This window comes from Magnolia sinica, chromosome 12 (genome assembly GCF_029962835.1).
Source record: "Magnolia sinica isolate HGM2019 chromosome 12, MsV1, whole genome shotgun sequence".
Lineage (NCBI taxonomy): Eukaryota > Viridiplantae > Streptophyta > Magnoliopsida > Magnoliales > Magnoliaceae > Magnolia > Magnolia sinica.
Genome location: NC_080584.1, coordinates 16,105,347 through 16,125,467, shown reverse-complemented (window position 1 = coordinate 16,125,467; position 20,121 = coordinate 16,105,347). Strand labels below are relative to the sequence as shown.

The window sequence follows — 20,121 nt, the reverse complement described above, 5'->3', positions numbered from 1 at the left end:
GATTGGGAAGTAGAGTCTTATGTGAAGCTTCTTCAGCGGATAGGAAACTGCCATCCCAATCCGGATCAGCATGATAAGCTTGTGTGGCCCCTTGACAGCAATGGTCTGTTCTCGGTTAAATCTTTGTATCGTTTTCTAGATCAGAAGACTGAATCTTCAAAAGTGACGCTTACCACGAAGATCTGGAAATACAAGGTCCCTCCAAAAATCGCTGTCTTTGGGTGGTTTGTTGGAAAGAGAAAAGTGCTCACTATTGATAATCTGAGGAAAAGAGGGATGATATTATCGAACGTTTGCATCTGCTGCCTATCAAACGAAGAAACGGCGGACCATCTATTTGTTCATTGTCCTTATTTCAATTCAGTTTGGTCAACCATCCTCTCCAACTTCGACGTTTCCTGGTCCTTTCCTAAATCCACTGATACTGTCTTCACGGCCTGGCATGGAGTCCCCCTGGATAAGAACAGAGCTATGGTGTCGAGAATCTCTCTTCTGGCTGCTTGGTGGGCCATCTGGGAAGAAAGAAATTGGCGTTGCTTCAGAGACGAATCCCATTCCATCGTCCATGTGATCAACAGAATCCAGCATTTCCTCTCTGAATGGGCTTGTCACTCTATTCTTGTCGGCACTCAGCTTGGCAGGGTGTAGCTGTTTTCGTGGACTGTTTTTGCTTCTTCTGTTGGTGTCTTGGCTGGGCTCTTATTTGCCTCCTTTTTTGTTTTTTCTGTTATTCTTTTTATTTTTTGTTTTGTTTTCTCTGTTTCTGGGAGCTCTCAGTTCGCTATCTCAGCGGTCTGTATCCTTCCTTTTCTTTTAATGAAATCTTCGTTGCCTTTCCAAAATAAAAAATAAAAAATCTGGGGTTATTTTGTAGGGGATTCAAGGCTTTGTTTATGCTGAGTTTTGGGTTGATAGCTTGTCATCTTTCAGCTCTTTCAATAAAATTTTGGAAACCTTTAAAAAAATCATATGGAATTCACTTGCACAATCTGTCAGAAAGATTTCATATTGTTCATTTCTTTTAATCTCTTGATAGACGAACAGGGTTTAACACTTGCAGAATCTCTCTCTCTCTCTCTCTCTCTCTCTCTCTCTCTCTCTCTCTCCCTGCATTGGCTATGTGTTTGCATTTGTTGATATTGTGATATTGAGATTCCTGAAATTTCATTGAATAATAATGAGTGCCGCCTTTTGGCACTCTAAGTGGAGGAAACGGATAAAGTAATTAAGGCAATATATTGTTTCAGTTGTCCTGTATGGTTATTAGATTGTTGACTCGGCTGCTGCATTATATCATCTACTTCTCCTATTTTGGCATTTTTCTGCTACCCTTATATATAATCCACAAGGAACTGTATTTTGAAGGATGCATGATGAAATGTGTTTGTATGCCAATAGGTGCACCTGGGTATATTACAACCAGTCTCTTGAATGGAATGTCTTTTGTGGATGGATGGGAGCAGAGCTTTTTCGTTTCCAAATGGAGCATGCACAAGCTGGTATATCCATCTTCATATGCAATCTGAAAGACCTTTCGATTGGTAATCTGAAATGATTTATTTGTTGATAGGGATCTAGTTTTATTGAGTTGTTGGTGTAAGATCTGGTTTGGTCATTGTTTTCATTGTCCACCATCACATTGCTTGAGGAAATAACTCATGCTGCTGTATGCAAGTGTTCATTAGGTGCAGTGTCTTAGAGATTCATTTCCGTAGTTTTGTTTTGGGCATTTAACTTGGCTTGAAGTTAGTCTTTATAGACTCTAGAATTTCATTCATTTTGCAATTAATTGGTTATTTATTGTTTGACATCAGATTTTTATGCATTACAATAAAAAAAATTTATTCCACCCACACACTCACGCACTCACACCCCCACACACTCTCGCCCACTCGACTGCAAGGGATGCTCAAACCCGTAACCTTGTGTTGAAATTCCAGAGAGTCTACGACTGAGTCACGGCAACAGTTGCATGCATTATAATAATTAATGTGGTAATAGCACTAGCCATATCATATCATATCAGATCATTTTACACTATGCTACATTATGTTGTATTATAATGTCTATGGATGCTCCACACTCATTCCATCTTTGAGGAGACCTATGTTCTGCCATTCCCATTCCATTTTCACCTGTGGCAAATATGACATGGGGCTGCAGATTCTCTAGGCAATCATGGTATTGAATGGTGTGGTGTTTTACCTTCCTCCGCATCTTTCTGTCTTCGTATGTTTTCTTCTTCTTAGTAAGGGTTCCTAGATGAATGGATATATTTTCAAGAGAGAGGGAGGGTGTGGTTTGTGTGTGTGTATGAACTCTGCTTCTCTATTCCATTCTCTTACACCTGCTTTTGTCTCCTATTTGTGGAAAATATGGCATGTGGCTGGAGATTGGACAGCTAATCATGGTATTAGATGTACGAGCCTAGAAATCAATCCTAAATGTCTGAGAATAGCAGGGCGTCTGCCTACTTTCTTTCTTTTTTTTCAATCATAGTCATAGATGCTACTTTTGACTTCTTTCTCTGCATATATCTGTTTTAACACGTCAGTTTTCTTACATGCTTCTGTTGACTGTTTTCAGGCTGTGTTTTTTACCAAGACCTATTATTTCTCTGTTTTCCTCCTGCACAGACTGACTGAACTGATTGGAGAAACGTTATGTTTGATTTTTTTAATGGGGTTTGGATATTCCAAAATATTACATAGATCAATTTTTTTTGTCAGTATTTTGAATGCTATTTAATATTGTGTTTGGGATTTTTCTTTTCATTCACCCAAATCGCCATTGACCCAAATCACCATTGAGATCAATTTTTGTGATATGAGGATTGAGCACAATGGATATTTTGTGCTGTTTGATGTTGAAAATCCCATGGTGACACTGCCTAAGGCACTGGTGGATTTCCCAAATGGCACGATAAAAGAAACAATTATGTGGTAGTCAAATGGGACAGAAAAGGATTTTGACTGCCTCTCAAAACGCACACACCAAATCCTTGTTTATGGTATTTGGGTAGAAAAATCCCGTTACTTCAGTTCACTTGAGGCTTTGAGGAGTTCAATATACATCGGTTCTGTTTATTACAAACTCGAGTTCAATGTTTTATGTTTAGAGTTGCATGTTTTTTCTGGGTTTTCCACAACTTTGGATTTTGAATTTTAGTGTTTTGCTTGTTGGGGTTTGAAGTTTTAAAGTTTCACAGGATTAGAGATGGATTTAGGTTCTGACAGGTTAGGTTCAGGGTTTTTAGAGCTCTCTCTCTCTCTCTCTCTCTCTCTCTCTCTCTCTGCATCTATTACTCTTCTTCAATAAGTTGAATTACTCAATAATAATACCCAAAAAAAAAAAAAAAAAAAACAGCCATTGATACATTGATATAGCTTGGAGAGAGTATCATATCGTACATGCATCTATTACTCCTCTTCAATAAGTTGAATTACTTAAGAGTAATACCCCCCCAAAAAAAAACAGCCATTGATACATTGATATAGCTTGGAGAGAGTATCATATCGTACATGCTTGGAGGTTTATAGCATGCAATAGCTTTAAAAAACTAGCCATTTTAGTGTGGGAGTCTGACTTGGCCTTTCATACTCAAGGAAGTAGGGGAAAAGAGATAGTAGAAACAAGAAATGAATATGATAAACTATAATATTAGATTGCAATGACAACGTGATTAAAAGATGGGATGGGTATTTACATCTTGATTTGATCTTAAAATTTTAAAAGTTCATTTGTGTGGTGCACTAGATTAGTACCTGGATCTGGATTGATTTAGGATGGGTAGATTTTGAACAATGAGGTTTTGACATAAAGATTCAATATTTTGGGATCCCTTTAGAGGATAGCTATTTGTCTTTCTTAAGGAGATTAGAGTTCTGAAGATCTGGATTTTGAAAAGGATTGTACAGCTGGGATTTGCGTAGGGAGAGGTTATGAACTGGATTTCTTAGAATTTGTGTATTTAGTTATGTAGGTTTGCCTGCTGTTGACCTTTTCCTTTGTAGTAGAGATGATGTTGTATGAACATCAAGTTTGAAAAATGCTACTAGCTTCCATTGTTTGATGAAATTTTTAATCTCCCGTCTTGGTTAAATAGTTCATTTAGTCATGTTCACAAGGAAGGCAGTGAAATTGCGGATTACTTTATAATGAAGCGGGTTTTAGATGTTATCTTTGTATTGGGGATTTGTGGCCTTGGTATGATGTTTCTTCTTGTTGATTTTCAATTAAATAATAGTTATCCATTAAAAAATTACTAAATTTTAGGCAACTTCAGTTCGTCTGTTGAGAGTTCCAAGTCTAGAACTCCTTTGTCCTGTTCTTTGGTTCTATCCTGCATACTTTGAAGTTTGTTCCATTTCAGTCATGTATGTATGTTCGCATACTCAAATGTCAAATGAGTTTTATACAAAAGTAGCTGTGGCATACAATGTGAAGACCCACATTCCATTAAATATTCCATAAAATGCACATGCAGGTGACCAGTACCCACAAATAGAAAAAAAAAGTTTATGCATATTATTATTTATCATGTTTCATGACGTGCCAATTAAACTACTTGACATCATCAGTCATAAAATGAGTGTGTATTATGCAAATGTTGTGTATGTTTATTTATTTTCTGTCCATGCAAAATTTATTTCCTTGCATTGATATACATTTGTTGCCGAAAAATGCTTCTATTTCAGTTGATTGAATGCCCATCAATATATGAGTTGATGGGAAGCCCCAATTTTGATTGGAATATCACTCCACTTCTACAAATATGGAGAGAGAGACACACTAACGGTGAGAACTCGCGTACTATGCTAGAGTCATATGAACCGGAGGAAGTCATTTCCATTATGAAAGAAGCTCTTGCGAATAACAAGGTAAAATCACTTTAAGATTATGCCTCTTAAGATAAGTTTCTATGATATTTGAATAATGTTTATTCATGTGGATTTCATCAAGCTAAGATTCTAGTAGGTCATTTATTAGGTCTAGCAAAGGGTGTTGCTTGCAAAAGAGTATTTAGATGATCCTCAAGCTGAGGATATATACTGTGCTTGGATTTTGAGTTTGTACAAGTAGGACCCATGGGGAAGTTATCCCAGACGTATTTTGTTCTCTATCGTGGATGAACAATGCCTAAAAAATCTCTCAGATTGGAAGATCCTAGCAACCAATCTTCTGCCTTTTTCAGTTCATTGTGGGCAATTTCTATTTTTCTCTTAACCGTCTGTTTGCAGATGAAATCGAAAGGCTATGATTGTCCTACCAAGAAAATTTTGGGAGATGTTCCATCCATGGTGGGGCCGAACAGATCAAGGGTCTAGATCACTGTACCATGGGCTCTACTTGCAGAACATCCAAATACGCTTATATCCTCGGTTTGAGATTCATATAATTCAGTATCATTATCATTTTTTTAATTTAAATTTTATTAATTCCTGATCATCATTATTGTTGCCTTGTCCTAGCTTTTCAAGATTGGCTTAACGAATCCTATTTGGCCAATAACAAGATTGAAATAGAATTCTCATGATTGATTGGCAAATGTTTGATGACTGTCCAACAACTCAAGCAAGAACTGGCAAGTCAAAATTAATAGTGAATAGTTTGAGCCCATAGCTCAATTGTAGATGGGGAGTATTTCAACATTTTAGGTTTTGGTTTCAAGCCTTGCTTGCCTATTAAAAAAACAGGTTTGAAGTTGAAGACCTGTTGCCCACTAGATGCCAATGTCCTCACCTGGCATGGGCTTGGCTAGCATGTTGCAACGAGCAGAGTTTTTGTCGTGTTCCATATGCTAGAATGAGCCATACGAAATGCATGATTTTTATTCCAGTAATGATGAATAATTTTCTTACATTGTCTTCTTAGCATCTGAATTATGTTGTTTAATTGTCGGATATCTGTCCGCTGCATTGTTTCATGACAAACCTTGACTAATTTGCTACCCGCTTGCAGGTCAAGTGTGATGGTGTGGAGCTGTCTTTACCACTCAACCTAGATATATTAAAATGGACCAGTGAAACTGAAAAACTCTTATCATCTGCGAAGGTTCCCCCAACAGTTAAATTTTACAATATATATGGTACAGCCAATGAAACGCCTCATAGTGTCTGGTAATGCTTCTCTCAACTTCTATTGATGTTTAACAGGCTTCCGTAAGTCTGTCTGGACCAGTGTTGTCCTATGTGGTCATATACATGGTTATGTGATCGCATATGCCATTTGGTGACGATAGTGGCATATGCAATTTTCGTACCGTTGAGCATTATCTGGTCACATGAAAGCCAAAATTATGCGAATATGCCGTCCTATGCTAAGTATGTGATGGCATAATGTCTCCCTTTTTTCTTTTTCTTGGCTTCCTTTTTTCTCCCTTTTTGCCTATAAATAGGCACTCCCACCCTTCCATTTTCCTCTCTCTCTCTCTCTCTTTCTAATAATCTCATTCTCTCGTAACTCTCTTTTTTCTCCCTCTCTCTCACTCAAGTACTCTTGTTCTCTCACAACTAGTTATCTCTCTCTCTTTCTACTACTCTCATTTTCTCTTGACTGTTGGTTTTTTTCCTTCACATTTTTTAGTATCTGTATTCATTTGAGTACTTGTTAGTTGACTTGTTAATGTAATATCATTTGGGTACTTTTTAGTTGACTTGTTAATGTAATATCATTTGAGTACTTATTAGTTGACTTGTTAATGTAATATCATTTGAGTACTTGTTAGCAGTGTTTTAAAAATCGACGATATCGGCTGATATATCTTGTATCCCACCTGTGTGATACGAAACACACAAGTAGTGGGATATATCTCACATGTTCGTTCCAGTGAGCATTTTTTTATTTTCGATCATTTTTTCTGTAAATCATGTTAAATCAGTGTCAAATTGTTACAAATTCATGATTTTTCATGTTTTGCATGGCATGAAAAATCATGGATTGGGAACTTTGATTTCGAGATTTGGAGAAGAAACGAGTTGTGGAAAATTGAAAAAAAATCAAAATCAAACATGTATGTAACCTAATCTAGTGATTCTTCTTTTGCTTTTGTATGTATTGCCTGTGTTTCCACACATCTTCTTACATTTATCAATGATATGAATAGACTTTGAATATACTTGCATCAATTCAGTTAGACAACGCATATATTAGGACCCCATACAAAGAAAACCTATTATGTGCACTTGTTTATTGTAATGTTTTGATTTGTAAGTGTGTATTGATGTCTTTTTTAACAATCACTGAAATGTTGTTGAAAAATTCGACCAATTTCCAATGTTTCCCCATGTTTACAACAACAGTGATACATTACACGATACAACTGATATATCCCATGTGATAATTGATATGTATTTGTATACCAAGGGGGCGAAACGTAACACAATACTGATATTTCGAACATTGCTTGTTAGTTGACTTGTTAGAGTCTAATAGTCTAATTGATGTAATAAATATAACAAAATTTTAATGAAATTGGTGATAAACTATGGAAAACAATTCCCTACACTTATAGTATTTTCTTTTACATATTTTACATTTAAAAAATAAAAAATAAAAAAAAAAATCCATTTTCCTTGGATTTTTTTTTTCTTCCAAAAATGAAAAAGACTTTTGGGGGCTGTGCGATCGCATATGTGCATGGCCCCCTTGGGCCGCATGCGATTGCTCATGCCATTTGACAACATTGGTCTAGACATGAGTTGCATGCTACTTTAATTAATTAATTAATTTTTATTTTATGTTTTTTTTTGAAGCAAGCATCTTACTTTAAAATTTGATGGTTTATTTTTTTATTTTATTTTTATAAATCTCAAATCTGATGGTTATGCAGTTTTCTCTAGCATCCTACTCTCATCTCTTTTGTTTTATGAATGAATTTTTTAGCAATAAAAAAGAAAAAGAAAATGATAATATGATGGTTTATGCTGCAGAGTTAATTCAAGTTGAAAAATGCATATAAGAACCCAACCATGTTTGTAAATTTTGTATCCAAATGTGGTACAGGAAAATCAAATTGTGGATGTTAACATCGTGCAGTTTTGGCTTCTTCTTCTTCTTCTTTTCTTGCAAGAAATAAGTATTCTTTTGATTGGTAGGTTGCCCTTCTGTCCCTAATGCCAGTTTTATTGCTCTGCAGCTACGGGAGCGAGGAAACACCTGTTACGGACCTACAACAACTGCTGTCATTGCAGGTTGTTTTTGTAACATAATGATAGTGTGTTACAATGTATATATGTTAAGGTTTTGAATGAAGGTAGTGGTGATATTGGCCTGGCCCAAAAACGATATAATATAGGCTGGCCCATATCGGTTGAATTTTTTTGGTACAAAAAAATAAATAAATCTTGAAAGAATAATTAAAAAATAGGAAAAAAATGTAAAATACCAGAATCTATCTTGTTGTGTTTTTAACATGTATTTGATGGGGTGTCGGTCACTCTTTAATAAGAATGTTGTCTGTCAGCTTGACTTGCTAAAATTCAACCAAATAGGTCCCAATCAGACGCAAATCAAGCATGATTTGGTGGGTTAGGTCCCATTAGATATGAAATCAACAAAAAGAGGATGAAAACATGAAAAAGTGATGATTTACCCCTCTTCCAATATTTCCAAAAAAATGGTTCATTCTGCTTCGATTCACCAAATCGCACTCAAATCGTGTGTTTTGATCTTCAAAAATAGGCCTGGATCTAGTCCAAAGTTAGTTTATAAGGTGCATCCATGGTTCAAATGTAGAAAGAAATGAAAGAAAATTTGCAAGTAAAAATTTCAAAATAGGGCCTTTTCACTGTATCTGCTTGTATTGGCCGCGGCCCTTGTATTGGTCGCAATTTTCCTCAACGGTCCAGTTGACCCCTACATCGTGTAACAGGGATGGCCGTTACAGTTGCAATACATTCAAAACCATGACTACAGATATCAAGCAATTTATCTCAGTTTTGTTCCGGTTCAAACTTTTGTTTCTTGTTGCTTTTCAATTTTTGATGTTTTGAGGGATGGTAATCATGGTAACTTTTCTATTTAGACCCAAGGCTATGCATAACGTACCCGGATTTTCAGTTTCTACAAGTCAGGCCCATAGTAGAGTTTTCCAGACCATTGCGATTGCCTCACCAGGGATGGACTGTGCTCCCAAAAATACCCAGATTGGAAAATCCTGGCCACCAATTGTGAGCCTCTTGTCAGTTGAATGTGGGCCATTGCGGTATCTCTCTTATTAACTGTCTATTCGTGGGCAACAAATTAAAAGGTCAAGCAACCAAGGTTCGAAATGTCACCTGATACTTATCAGGTGTTCATACCCAAAATTCACACTAATCAACCTGTTTGGCTGATATGACTGGTACAAATTGATATAGGCCAATATATCAGGTACTCAATAGTGAATACTTGTAAAACTATTTTCCTCTCTTCTTTGTTCTTTTGTCTTTTCTTCTCTTAGAGAAAGGGGCGGAAGTTCCTTTTTGTTCCCCTCCTATAGAGTTATAAACTTTTTTCCTTTGGAAAGAGTTATGAACTTATAGCATCAATCAAAAAAAAGTAGTCCATATGTTACCCTTTCACACAAAAACACAGTTCCATGTATTAATTGATCTACAAAACTGAAGGCAATGGGGCCAACGAGAAAATTCTAAGTTCAGCATTCATCATTGGACAAACAGACAATGACAGCCATGCCACAAGTAGATAGATACATGCATAAAAGTGTACTGAAAATAACAAATAAATATCAAAATAGGGAGTTTCCATCTTTTCTGATTTATTCCATATTTGTTTCAGACTTTTTTACTTAAAAAATGACACCGGCAAATCTGGGTGTTCAGTTTTTATATGGCTGGTATGGGCACTGATGCCGATATTTAGAACGTTGGAGGCTTGGACGCAACAGACCAATGGTTCAAGTCACTGACAATATATAACGCTTGTCAGAAATGAGAACCTGAGCATGCTGTGCGAACCCTCAGGTTGAGGGTCCTCGAATTCCTCCACTGTTCTTTCTATGATAGTGAATGAGATTAAAGTGCCCTTTTGCCCTTGCTATTGGTTTGTGGGTTTTCTTTCTATCCATGGTTCATGTGTTTAACCCTGAATATTCTGTACGAAGATCCTATGTACCCAGGCTAGGTGGTGCCTGCAAAAGAAAAGTTAGTTTGAATTTAATAGGAAATTAGTTCAACCATTGCTATGATAACCTGCCTGGGGTTTGGGCGAATGGCTAGCGTTGTGGGTTTGCTCCCCATAGACGCTAGTTCGATTCCCCTCCCCGTGCTTTACCTGATGCATGTGGTTTGCAGGTGATTGCGTGTATACTCAAGGAATAGTCTTGCCCTGAAAAAGGGGCGGGGACACCCTGCCGTCATTTAGAAAAAAAAAAAACCATAGCTATGAATATTAATCGGGAGGCTGTTGTAAAGAAATCTTTCTTCTTCTTTTTTAAAGGAAAAGTTAAAATGGAGGCTGTTGTAAAGAAAATCTAAAATGGCAAGGGTAAGGCCCAAAAGGATGTCTGTGGAGGTAGTAAGAAAAGACTTGATGACCTAGGGTCTAACGGAATTTTTGGCCCTTGATAGAGTGGAATGGTGGAATAGGATGAGTAATTGATCCCAATTAGTTGGGATGAGGCTGTGGTAAATAAATTGAGAATCAGAAACAAAACTATCATTTTATTAGTATATGTGCGTATATTGTACAACTTGCATATTTCTTCTTTATCATCCTTTGCACATCTAATTTATTCTCGGATATTTTCAGGCTAAATACACATGTGTTGATGGTGATGGCACAGTTCCATTAGAATCGGCCAAGGTTGGTCACTTCAATATTCTGAATGATCTTTTCTCATTTGATGAATTACCATTTTTTTTCTTCTAACATGGAAGCTTAAATATAAACGATCTTTAAGATTTGGGTTTCATTACTAGGACTTGTGATTTTCTTTAGGATGAGTATCAATTATTTGATTATGTCATTACTTTTCATCATTAGGGTTCTATGAATGTTTTGATGTTCTTCCACAATGCTTTGATTTGATCCTTTCATATCCCACAAAGTGGATCAAGTTGATGCTATATTAGGCATCATTTTTTCTAGATCTCAGTTCATGGCCATGATTTCAATTTCTAGGACTAAGCATTTTTTCTTAGATTTACTCGTGTCATAAATATGAGCTAAGAATTGCTTCCCATAACTCGTCCGCATCCTAGTGTTTAAAACTGTCTCAGCCATGCGACTCAAACTCTCAGCATCTATATTGTGCTAATGGTGCATCTGCCAATGCTTTGCAACCCAAGTCCGGACTTCGTTGTTCCATATGAAGAGCATCAGTCAGAAATCTTTCCATCTCTTGTAGTGGTAAAACACATGGTTTGAGCACTTATTTCCAACATGGATTGATTAAGCAAGGTTATTTTAGGGGAGAACCAAAAGGTAGTTTAGTTTCCATTCCCCAGACTGTCAAAAAACAAAATTTTCTTTTTTCCTTTTTCATTCAACCTCTATGATGGGATCGTAGCTTAGATTTGTGCCAAGGTTTCAAACAGAAAGGAAATAGGATCTTTATCTGAATACCATCTTTGCTAATCTTTCAGAAATTATGTTTCTGATAATTGAACACCATTATAGGTTTAAAATAGATCAGCAAATATCTGAAATAGGAAGTCAATGTATCCACACACACACACACAAAAGAAAAGAAAAGAAAAGATTGTCAATGGTAAGCACTCGACTGTTGTTCACTGACCACACAAAGGCCGCTATCTTTGGGGGAGCGTCGTAGCTCCACACAAACTCTGAAGGGTAAGGGCCTGAAAACACATCCTCTGAAGAGAGGAACCTATAAAAAGACCGGACAGAAAACTTGCCTGAATTTTGAAGGGTCCACACCAAAAAGTCATCCTCCCCATGGCACAAATAAACGCCATGGCATCTAGCCGATGCCCTTACAAATTCATCTGTCTCCTCATCAGAGATATTTCTTCTAGAAAACAGGGGATCACACCGTCTCCATGCCAAGAGACGAGAAGCAACTAGCCATCGAAGCACTAACATTCGACTCTAACCTTACCAAGCCAACCAAGGAAACACGGCACGGAGCAGCACTCGCCCCCTTTTTAAAACTCTCCCCCACTTTTTCTATATCCTTCCACAACTTGGAAGCTCTATATAAGGATGAGCTCTTGACCCACCAACCCCCCGCTTGAACCCCATACTTGACTGCTGCCACCTTTCTTCATGGACTATTTTCCTCCAACCCAAACTCCCACAACCATATAACCAACAAAGCCCTATTTAGTACTTCCAATCTTCTAATCCCAGCCCCACCTTCTTGGATTGGCCTACAAACCTCACCCCACTTTAAAAGGGGAAATTTATGAGATTCAGAGGACCCTTGCCACAAAAAATTCTGCCTCAACTTGTCCAAACACTCCATGACTGCTATCCAGTATTTGAATAAGGACATGAAGTATATCGGCATATTATACAATGCTGCTTTGGTCAAAGTAATCCTCCTCGCAAGTGACAAATACCTGCTCTTCCATCTAGACAACTTAGCTTCAACTTTCTTGATGATGCTATCCCAAAGGTGCTTTGGTAACTTGCCGATACAAAGAGGGAGGCCAAGGTACACGGGAAAAGAGCCGACCCCACACCCAAACACCCTCAATAACCAACCCAACTCCTTGGGAATCTTAACCCCAAAATTTCACTCATTGAGATATTGACACTCAACCGGCACCACTTCAAAATATATTGCGTTGAAGATAACTTGCATCATCAATCATGGCATTAAGTGCTATGGTAACCCAGTACAACAATGACACCTGAATCATGGTTGAAAATATCTAAATGTATTGCATTGTATTGTATTGTATGGGTGATTCATCATGATAATTTCTTCCAGCTATATAATATGAATATCCATATCGTCACATTAGAAGTTTGGACAAGGGCTCTAGATCCTAGAGTCGTAGAACCAATATGGAGTATGTGGAGTGCTGCCTTAGTTAGAATAGTTGTAGAGCAAGGCTTTAGCCAAAATCAGTTGTTGAGAGATTTCTCAAACTGCTATGCTTTGTTGAAAAAAAAAAAAAGAAAAAAAGAAGAAGAAGGCTGTTTCCTTACCTTTGCTCTGTTATTTAAAGTGAGCGAGGATCTCTCCAACCCAATGATAGCTAGATTGATGAGTGGAGATGTGTCTCTGGAGTTCTTGTGATCATTGCATGCGTATGAAACTCAAGGGAACATTCTATAAGGCAACCATTCAACCAGCTATGCTATATAGGCAGAGTTGGGCAGAGATTGTGTGTTGCATGGATAAGGATGTTTAGATTGATGCATGAGAAGTCTGCGAAGGGTAGAACTGAGGATGAAGTTATTTGGTAATTTGGCGATGCTGGGAATGCTGTGGTTGAGATTGGGAAATGGTGAAAAGTTCGCATCTTCGTAATATTCTAGTGGAGAAATATGGACTGCTGATAATGGATGGGATGTTAGAGTTGCATCTAGCAGGGGAATGGATCCCCCATTTGACATTCAGTTTCTTGGACCCAGGAATTTTGTTCCAGGCACCTGCATTGCAGAGTGGGTTCATGCATGAATCCTAGATTTTGGGAACGCATCTGGTGCACAGGCATTTCGCTAGCAGAGAATTTCACCAATTTATATTCCCTGTTAGTTGACAAAGGAGTTCTGGTGTATAATTCATATCAGGGGATGCATGGTTTGGTGTCTGATCTTTCACCTGGACCTAAGAGAAGAAATTCTAGCCTTCCCAGACTAATGGATTTCTTAAAGTCTGTTTATATTCCTCTCTCGCATGAGGATTGGATGATTTGGGTTCGATGGTTGGTTCTCTATCAAAATTGTTGGCTTGATCTCTTTTCACTGGAGACTGTAACAGATCTAGGGAGTTCTGAAAGTTTGGTCAGCTGAGCTCCCATCCCTCTGAAAATCAGAGCATTTGTTTAGACCGTTGGCCTGGACCAAGTTCTGACCATAGATCATCTAAAATTTTGGGGGATCATTATGGCAAGCAGGATTTAATTATGTTGAGCTATTTAAGAATCAGCAAGTCATCCCCTGGTGCATTGACATATGGTATGGATGGAAGTTATCTCAAAATTCGATATGAACTGGGCATTTCTAAACTCAGTCTTGGATGCTGTTGGTATATGGTTGGTGAGAGCTTGGGGTCCCATTGGTTGCATGCTCTTGAAAACAGTGGGCCATTCCACTCTGTGGTCCCTGTGGCTGGACACGAATAGGCGGGTCTTCACCAGTAAGTCGCGTTCAGTCAGTGCAGTGATCGGAAAGATTTTCAAGCTTCTGATTAACTAGGCGAGGGTGGATGATTCAGCTGCATCCTGAGATGTTGATTTATAACTGAGCTGCAGCCATCCAATGCAGCTGGAAACAACATCCAGTGTTTGTTCCTTGGAAGAGCTGCACTTTGGGAACTTTTTAAGCCAAATTTTGATGGAAGCGATCTTGGTAATTGCAGCCTACAGGATAGCAAATTTCTATGGAATTCAATTGCCTTCCGTTATAGTTGTAGGGGACTATATGGGGGATCCTACCCATGGAAGATTGCAGACATGGTAGAGGAAATTTGAGACCTATGTGGGACCCTCTAGATCTCCTTTGTTCACGATCCCAAAAGAGGCAAATGATGCTGGCAATCTTGCCAAATGCAGTGTGGACAGATCTGGGCTCATCACAGAAGTGCGCTTAATCGTTGCTTGGGGTTTTGGTCTCTAGTTTTGTCTTATTATGTTTGCTTGGGCCCCTGTTTTTTTTACAGGTGTCTGGTTTGGGGATCTCAGGGAGGGAGGGAAGTATGGAAAAGGAAGGGCAGGAAAGGAGGGGAGGGGTCCCTTTAAAAAGAACTACACTTTCCTTTTTTCATGTATTATGAGTTTATTAGTTGGGGGCCGCCTTTCACTCTTTGGGTGTTGTCAATGGTGGAAGGGCAATGAATGAACACTGAGTCTTCACATTAGCAATCCGAGGCCCATGTGATAGGCAAAATATCAAATGGCTAGGATCCTCAGCCGAGCAAAAGACACTGGTAGTTTTGCCCATGCATAGTGACTTTCCTCATTAAAAGTTAGGAGACATTAGACATACCTACAGCTCGGAATATTCATTCCACGAATGCTCTCTGAAGGTGCATGTTTTTTTTTTTTTGTTTGTTTTTTGTTTTTGGTTGCAGGCAGATGGGCTTGATGCAGAGGCAAGAGTTGGTGTCCCTGGTGATCACCGAGGTATAATCTGCGACCGTCACGTTTTCCGGATACTCAAGCATTGGCTGAAGGCTGGGGACTGGGACCCTTTCTACAATCCCATAAACGATTATGTAATCCTACCCACTGCATTTGAGATTGAGACACACAGAGACCATGGTCTGCAGGTGACTTCAATGAAAGAAGAATGGGAGATCGTGCCAAGAGACGACGACAATGGTGACAACAGCGATCTGGCTGAACAGGTGCCATTAGTGGGCTCCATATCCGCTTCTCATGTGGGGAAGGACAAGTCTCGTGCAGAGGCCCATGCTACCATCATCCTTCATCCCAGGAATGAAGGAAAGCAACACGTCGAAGTTAGAGCAGTGAGTGTGGCCATGGGCAGCTGACAGGTCCAAAGGCACTGGACCCTCTAAGGGTTTTGGGGTTGGGGTGTGGTCTGGTTTTGTACAGGTAAAAGGTCTGTGTAATGTATTATATGTGGACTTCTAAGAACTTTCAAAGACTATTTCAAATGGCCATGCAAAAGGCATTGCCACCCATCTATGTGGGCAGACTGCTACATATATCTAAGTTTGTACATGAAATGAAGATATTGATTTAAGATGTGCATTAGGGGCTGTTTGGATGCCTGTAAAATCCTTTGTTTTGAAGGGTTTTCCAGTGTTTGGATGGCTGAAGTTGCCTGTAAAGTGTTTACAAATTACAAGTTCTACTGTAAATAATCTATAGTTGAACTCTCTCTCTCTCTCTCTCTCACACATGTTTCAGATTACAGGCAAAGGTCTTTACACCTAGAACACATTATACATAGCAGTACATGATGTTTGATACACATGCATGCTGCGTTGGTTCCACCATGATATATATAGTACATCCAATCCGCCCATCATGTGCGTCCCTTGATGCACTCCTTGAGCCCAAATGAGAGGCTGGTAGACCATCAAGAGGGCTGCATGACAGGGAACTATTGGGATGGGATGCCGACTATCAAAAACCTTCCAGATTGTTTGTGGGGCCCATTGCATGACATGTACTGTATATCCAATCCACCCATCATGTGCGTCACTTGATGCTCTCGTTCAGCCCAAAAAAGGGGCCGGTCAACCATCAAGTGGACCGCATGACAGGGAACTATTTGGTTGAAATGCCAACTATTATAAACATTCCAGCTTGTTTGTGGGGTGAAAAAATTACCAAAGTAGACTGTCTTTTAGGGTAATTATTTTTCTCGCTGGTGGGAAAGTTTGTCAACGGAAGAGGATTTTTAGGGTACGGACGGATGAAAATACCCCTCGGGCCCATCGGGTTCAGGTAAGAAGCAGGTGAAAATGGAGGGTTAATTTTGTCCAAAATATGTTGTCCGTACAAATAAGGGTCTACTTTGGTTATCTATGTTTGTGGTATGTCAAGACCGGTAAGGTAGGTAAAAGGTGGTGTCTACAGTCAAAAAATTACCCTTGTGGGGCTCATTGCGACAGTTTAGGATAACCAGTCTTAAATAATTGAGCCCTTCGTGGGATTTAAGGATTTTGGAGGGATTTTTTTTTTATCATAAGCTCCGCATAGTGTGAATACTCATCTTATGCAATCACGTCCTAAGTACTACTTGGTGTGAATTCCCATCTTGTACAATGTGTAAACGCTTGACTAGTTAGTGAGATAGATGCGGATTGGTGACTGTGGGGCCCATCCGTTTTTTCTAGCTCATTTTAGGGCATGAGCTAAAAAATGAAGCAAATTGAACGCCCACCATTAAAAACTTCTCAGGGGAGGGTGCAAAAGTTTTGGATCGAGCTGATAGTTGTGCTATCCCTTCATCCTGGTTTGTATGACCGTGTCAACAGATTATATGGCAAATAAATAATTATTGTGGGCCTTGGGAAGTTTTTAATGGTGGGTATTTAATCACCAATGTTTCCTGTGGTCTGGTCCACCTGAATTTTTTTTTTCTGCTTCATTTTTTGGGATCATGCCCTAAAATGAGCTGGCAAAACAGATGGACGGTGTGGATATAAAGCACATCATCACAGTGAGCCCCACAATCTTTGGATCCATTGAATATTTAGGAGTAGCTCTTTTACCTCTAAACAGTTTACCACTTGAAAGCCAGAATAAGATAGCATATAAAAAACAATTACAACTGAAACTCTCTGCAACTTAAAAACCTTACATGCATCCAAATGATCCCTTGTGCCACTGCTGAGGGATGTCCGAGCAAAGGGATCACCTCATTGATGGACCATGCCTTATGGGATGTTCCTGACAGTTGTGTAGATGTTCGTTGATTGGATGGTTAGGATCCTTTTATAGTTTGTCATTACTTGTGATGTACGGTCCATCGATTCGATGGATGGGATGTCTGCATGGGTTGGATGGTAAAGATAGTTAATATGCCAAGCTCTGGTGTATGTCGACACAGGGAAAAGCTGTCCACAGCAAAGTTGATTTTTTATTTTTTTTATTTTTTTGGATTGGTTAGGGAGGATCCATAGGGTCCAGAATCTCCATCATGCATATGGGGCCCATTGTTTGGAAATCCCACCGTCGGATGCCCTTGCTTTGGATTAGATGCTCCTAAAATATCTTAAAGACTGGAAAATCTTGCATTTATTAGATCTTTTGGTTTATTTTGCATTGAATGTGGATGGTTGCTGTAGTGGTTGGTACTATAAGGTTGAGGTCAAGCTGTGTGGGCTCCACCGTGATGTGTGTCAAACATCAACACCGTGCATTTGATCGGTCCCCTTTAGGTTACGGGATATTCCAAAAATCAGCTGTATACGGAAATCAGGTGGGCCATTCCATCTAAAACTATGTGAAGACATGTTTAAAACATATCGAAGCACTTGGTGGGGCCCACTTGAGTTTTGGATGCGGCTGAAACTTGGTCTGACCCCTCATCCAAGTGGGACACACACAATGGATGGGCTGGATTTGTGAACCACATCTTGGTGGGCCCAATAAATGATTATAAATGTTTTAATGGGAGGATAACCCCTCTCAACTGTTGTGTGATGTGGCCCACCCAAGTCATGAATTGACTTGATTTTTAAGCCCGTGGCCCACCATGGAATGGAGCTAATCAAATGGCCCTTTACCCCTTGAGTGTAAACACATTGCATTATTCTTTGTAACCGTCCATTTGCAAGCTTCTACTAATTAACGGTTGCTTGAGCATCAGCTAATTGAGCACGCTTTCTCACTTTGATCATGTGTAGGCATCACTAGCTTTAGTGATCTAAGCCGTTTATATTGTGGGCCACATCGTAGATTGACCATGTGCCAAAAATCTAGCAGATAGAGATATCCTGATCCTTCTAATATTGCTTTAATTTTAGCTGGGTCCACAGATATCTCTTTCTCTGACACAACAGATCCCAAGAATTTTACTCCATGCTTCCCGAAGTCACATTTTAACAACTTGTTATACAATTGATTTTCCTTTAACGTTTGTAGAGCGGTCCTGAGATGTTCCTCATGCTCCTCATGAGTCTTAGAATATATAAGAATATCATCGATGAATACAATAACGAATCGATCTAAATAAGGTTTGAATACCCGATTCATAAGATCCATAAATACTGCTGGAGCATTTATCAATCCGAATGGCATTACCAAGAACTCATAGTGCCCGTAACGAGTCCCAAAAGCCGTCTTGTGCACGTCTTCGTCCTTTATTCTCAACTGATGGTAACCTGACCTCAAATCTATTTTTAAAAAAAACCTTGCTCCCTTAAGCTGGTCAAATAAATCATCAATTCTAGGAAGAAGATATTTGTTCTTGATTGTTACTTTATTCAACTGATGATAATCGATACATAATCTCATAGTTCCATCCTTCTTCCTTATAAATAAGACCGGTGCTCCCCATGGCGACGTGCTGGCTCTAATGAATCCCTGATCTAACAACTGTTGGATCTGATCTTTTAATTCTTTTAATTCTACCGGAGCCATGTGGTAAGGTGCTCTAGAGATGGGTGCATTTCCGGGCATTAGATCGATACCGAAGTCCATATCTCTCTTTAGAGGTAACCATGGAATGTCCCGAAAAACTTCTGGAAACTCCCTAATCACGGGTATTTGTTCAATCCCTTCTTCTGATTGCTCGATTCCAACAATAGCTGACAAATCAATCGGCGCATTCCTTCTTCGTGTCCCACAGAATTTCAGTGGAGATCGTCCTTCTATGTTCAACGTAATCGTCTTCCTGAAACAATCTATCTTGGCACGATACTGGGACAACCAATCCATTCCTAAGATGACCTCATATTCCTTAATAGGCATAATTATGATATTTGCTGGTAGTATTTCATTTTCAATTATGATGGGGCATTCTTCACATATTTGCTCTAAATTCATGGACTTACCGAGAGGGGTTGCTACGATAATTTTCTTATCTAATCGTACGGGTGATATACCAAGTGAGCATACGAAAAAATAAGATATAAATGAATGTGTAGCTCCTTAATTGAATAATGCTCTAGCAAGAGAGGTGTAAGCCAAGATAGTACCTTCCACCACATCATTAGTAGCTTCAGCACTATGTTGAGGAGTGATATCTACAGGTTGTGCTGGGTCCTCATAAGCAGAAGCAGTAGTCTCATACATCTGTGCAGCAGCATCTTAAGGTGGCATTAGATCATCATAGCTTCGATTTGGATCCTCATACTCCTGAACTTAGGATGGATCATTTGTGAATGAAGATAGAGTGTAAACACGTCCTTGAGCTTGAAGTCGGGGCGTCTGACTTTCTGGCCTCAGTTGCTGATATTGGGGAGGCTTAACCTGTTGTTGCGATTGTTGAGGTGGTCTCGGATAAGCTTGAGGGGGTCCAGGTTGCTGAGATCGTGGATGTAGCTGTACATGCCTCTGA

General features: G+C 39.0%; 1 protein-coding gene across 1 annotated transcript in view; it reads left to right on the top strand.

Moving 5' to 3' along the window:
* Positions 1-15,661, top strand: part of LOC131221012 (lecithin-cholesterol acyltransferase-like 4) — a 43,728-nt gene extending 28,067 nt beyond the window's left edge. The window contains exons 6-11 of the mRNA XM_058216066.1: positions 1,399-1,499; positions 4,698-4,880; positions 5,962-6,119; positions 8,138-8,192; positions 10,753-10,806; positions 15,212-15,661. Coding sequence (XP_058072049.1) covers positions 1,399-1,499; positions 4,698-4,880; positions 5,962-6,119; positions 8,138-8,192; positions 10,753-10,806; positions 15,212-15,634 — 974 coding nt within the window. The 3' untranslated portion in view covers positions 15,635-15,661. The remainder of the gene's footprint in view (positions 1-1,398; positions 1,500-4,697; positions 4,881-5,961; positions 6,120-8,137; positions 8,193-10,752; positions 10,807-15,211) is intronic.
* The last annotated feature ends 4,460 nt before the right edge of the window (positions 15,662-20,121 follow it).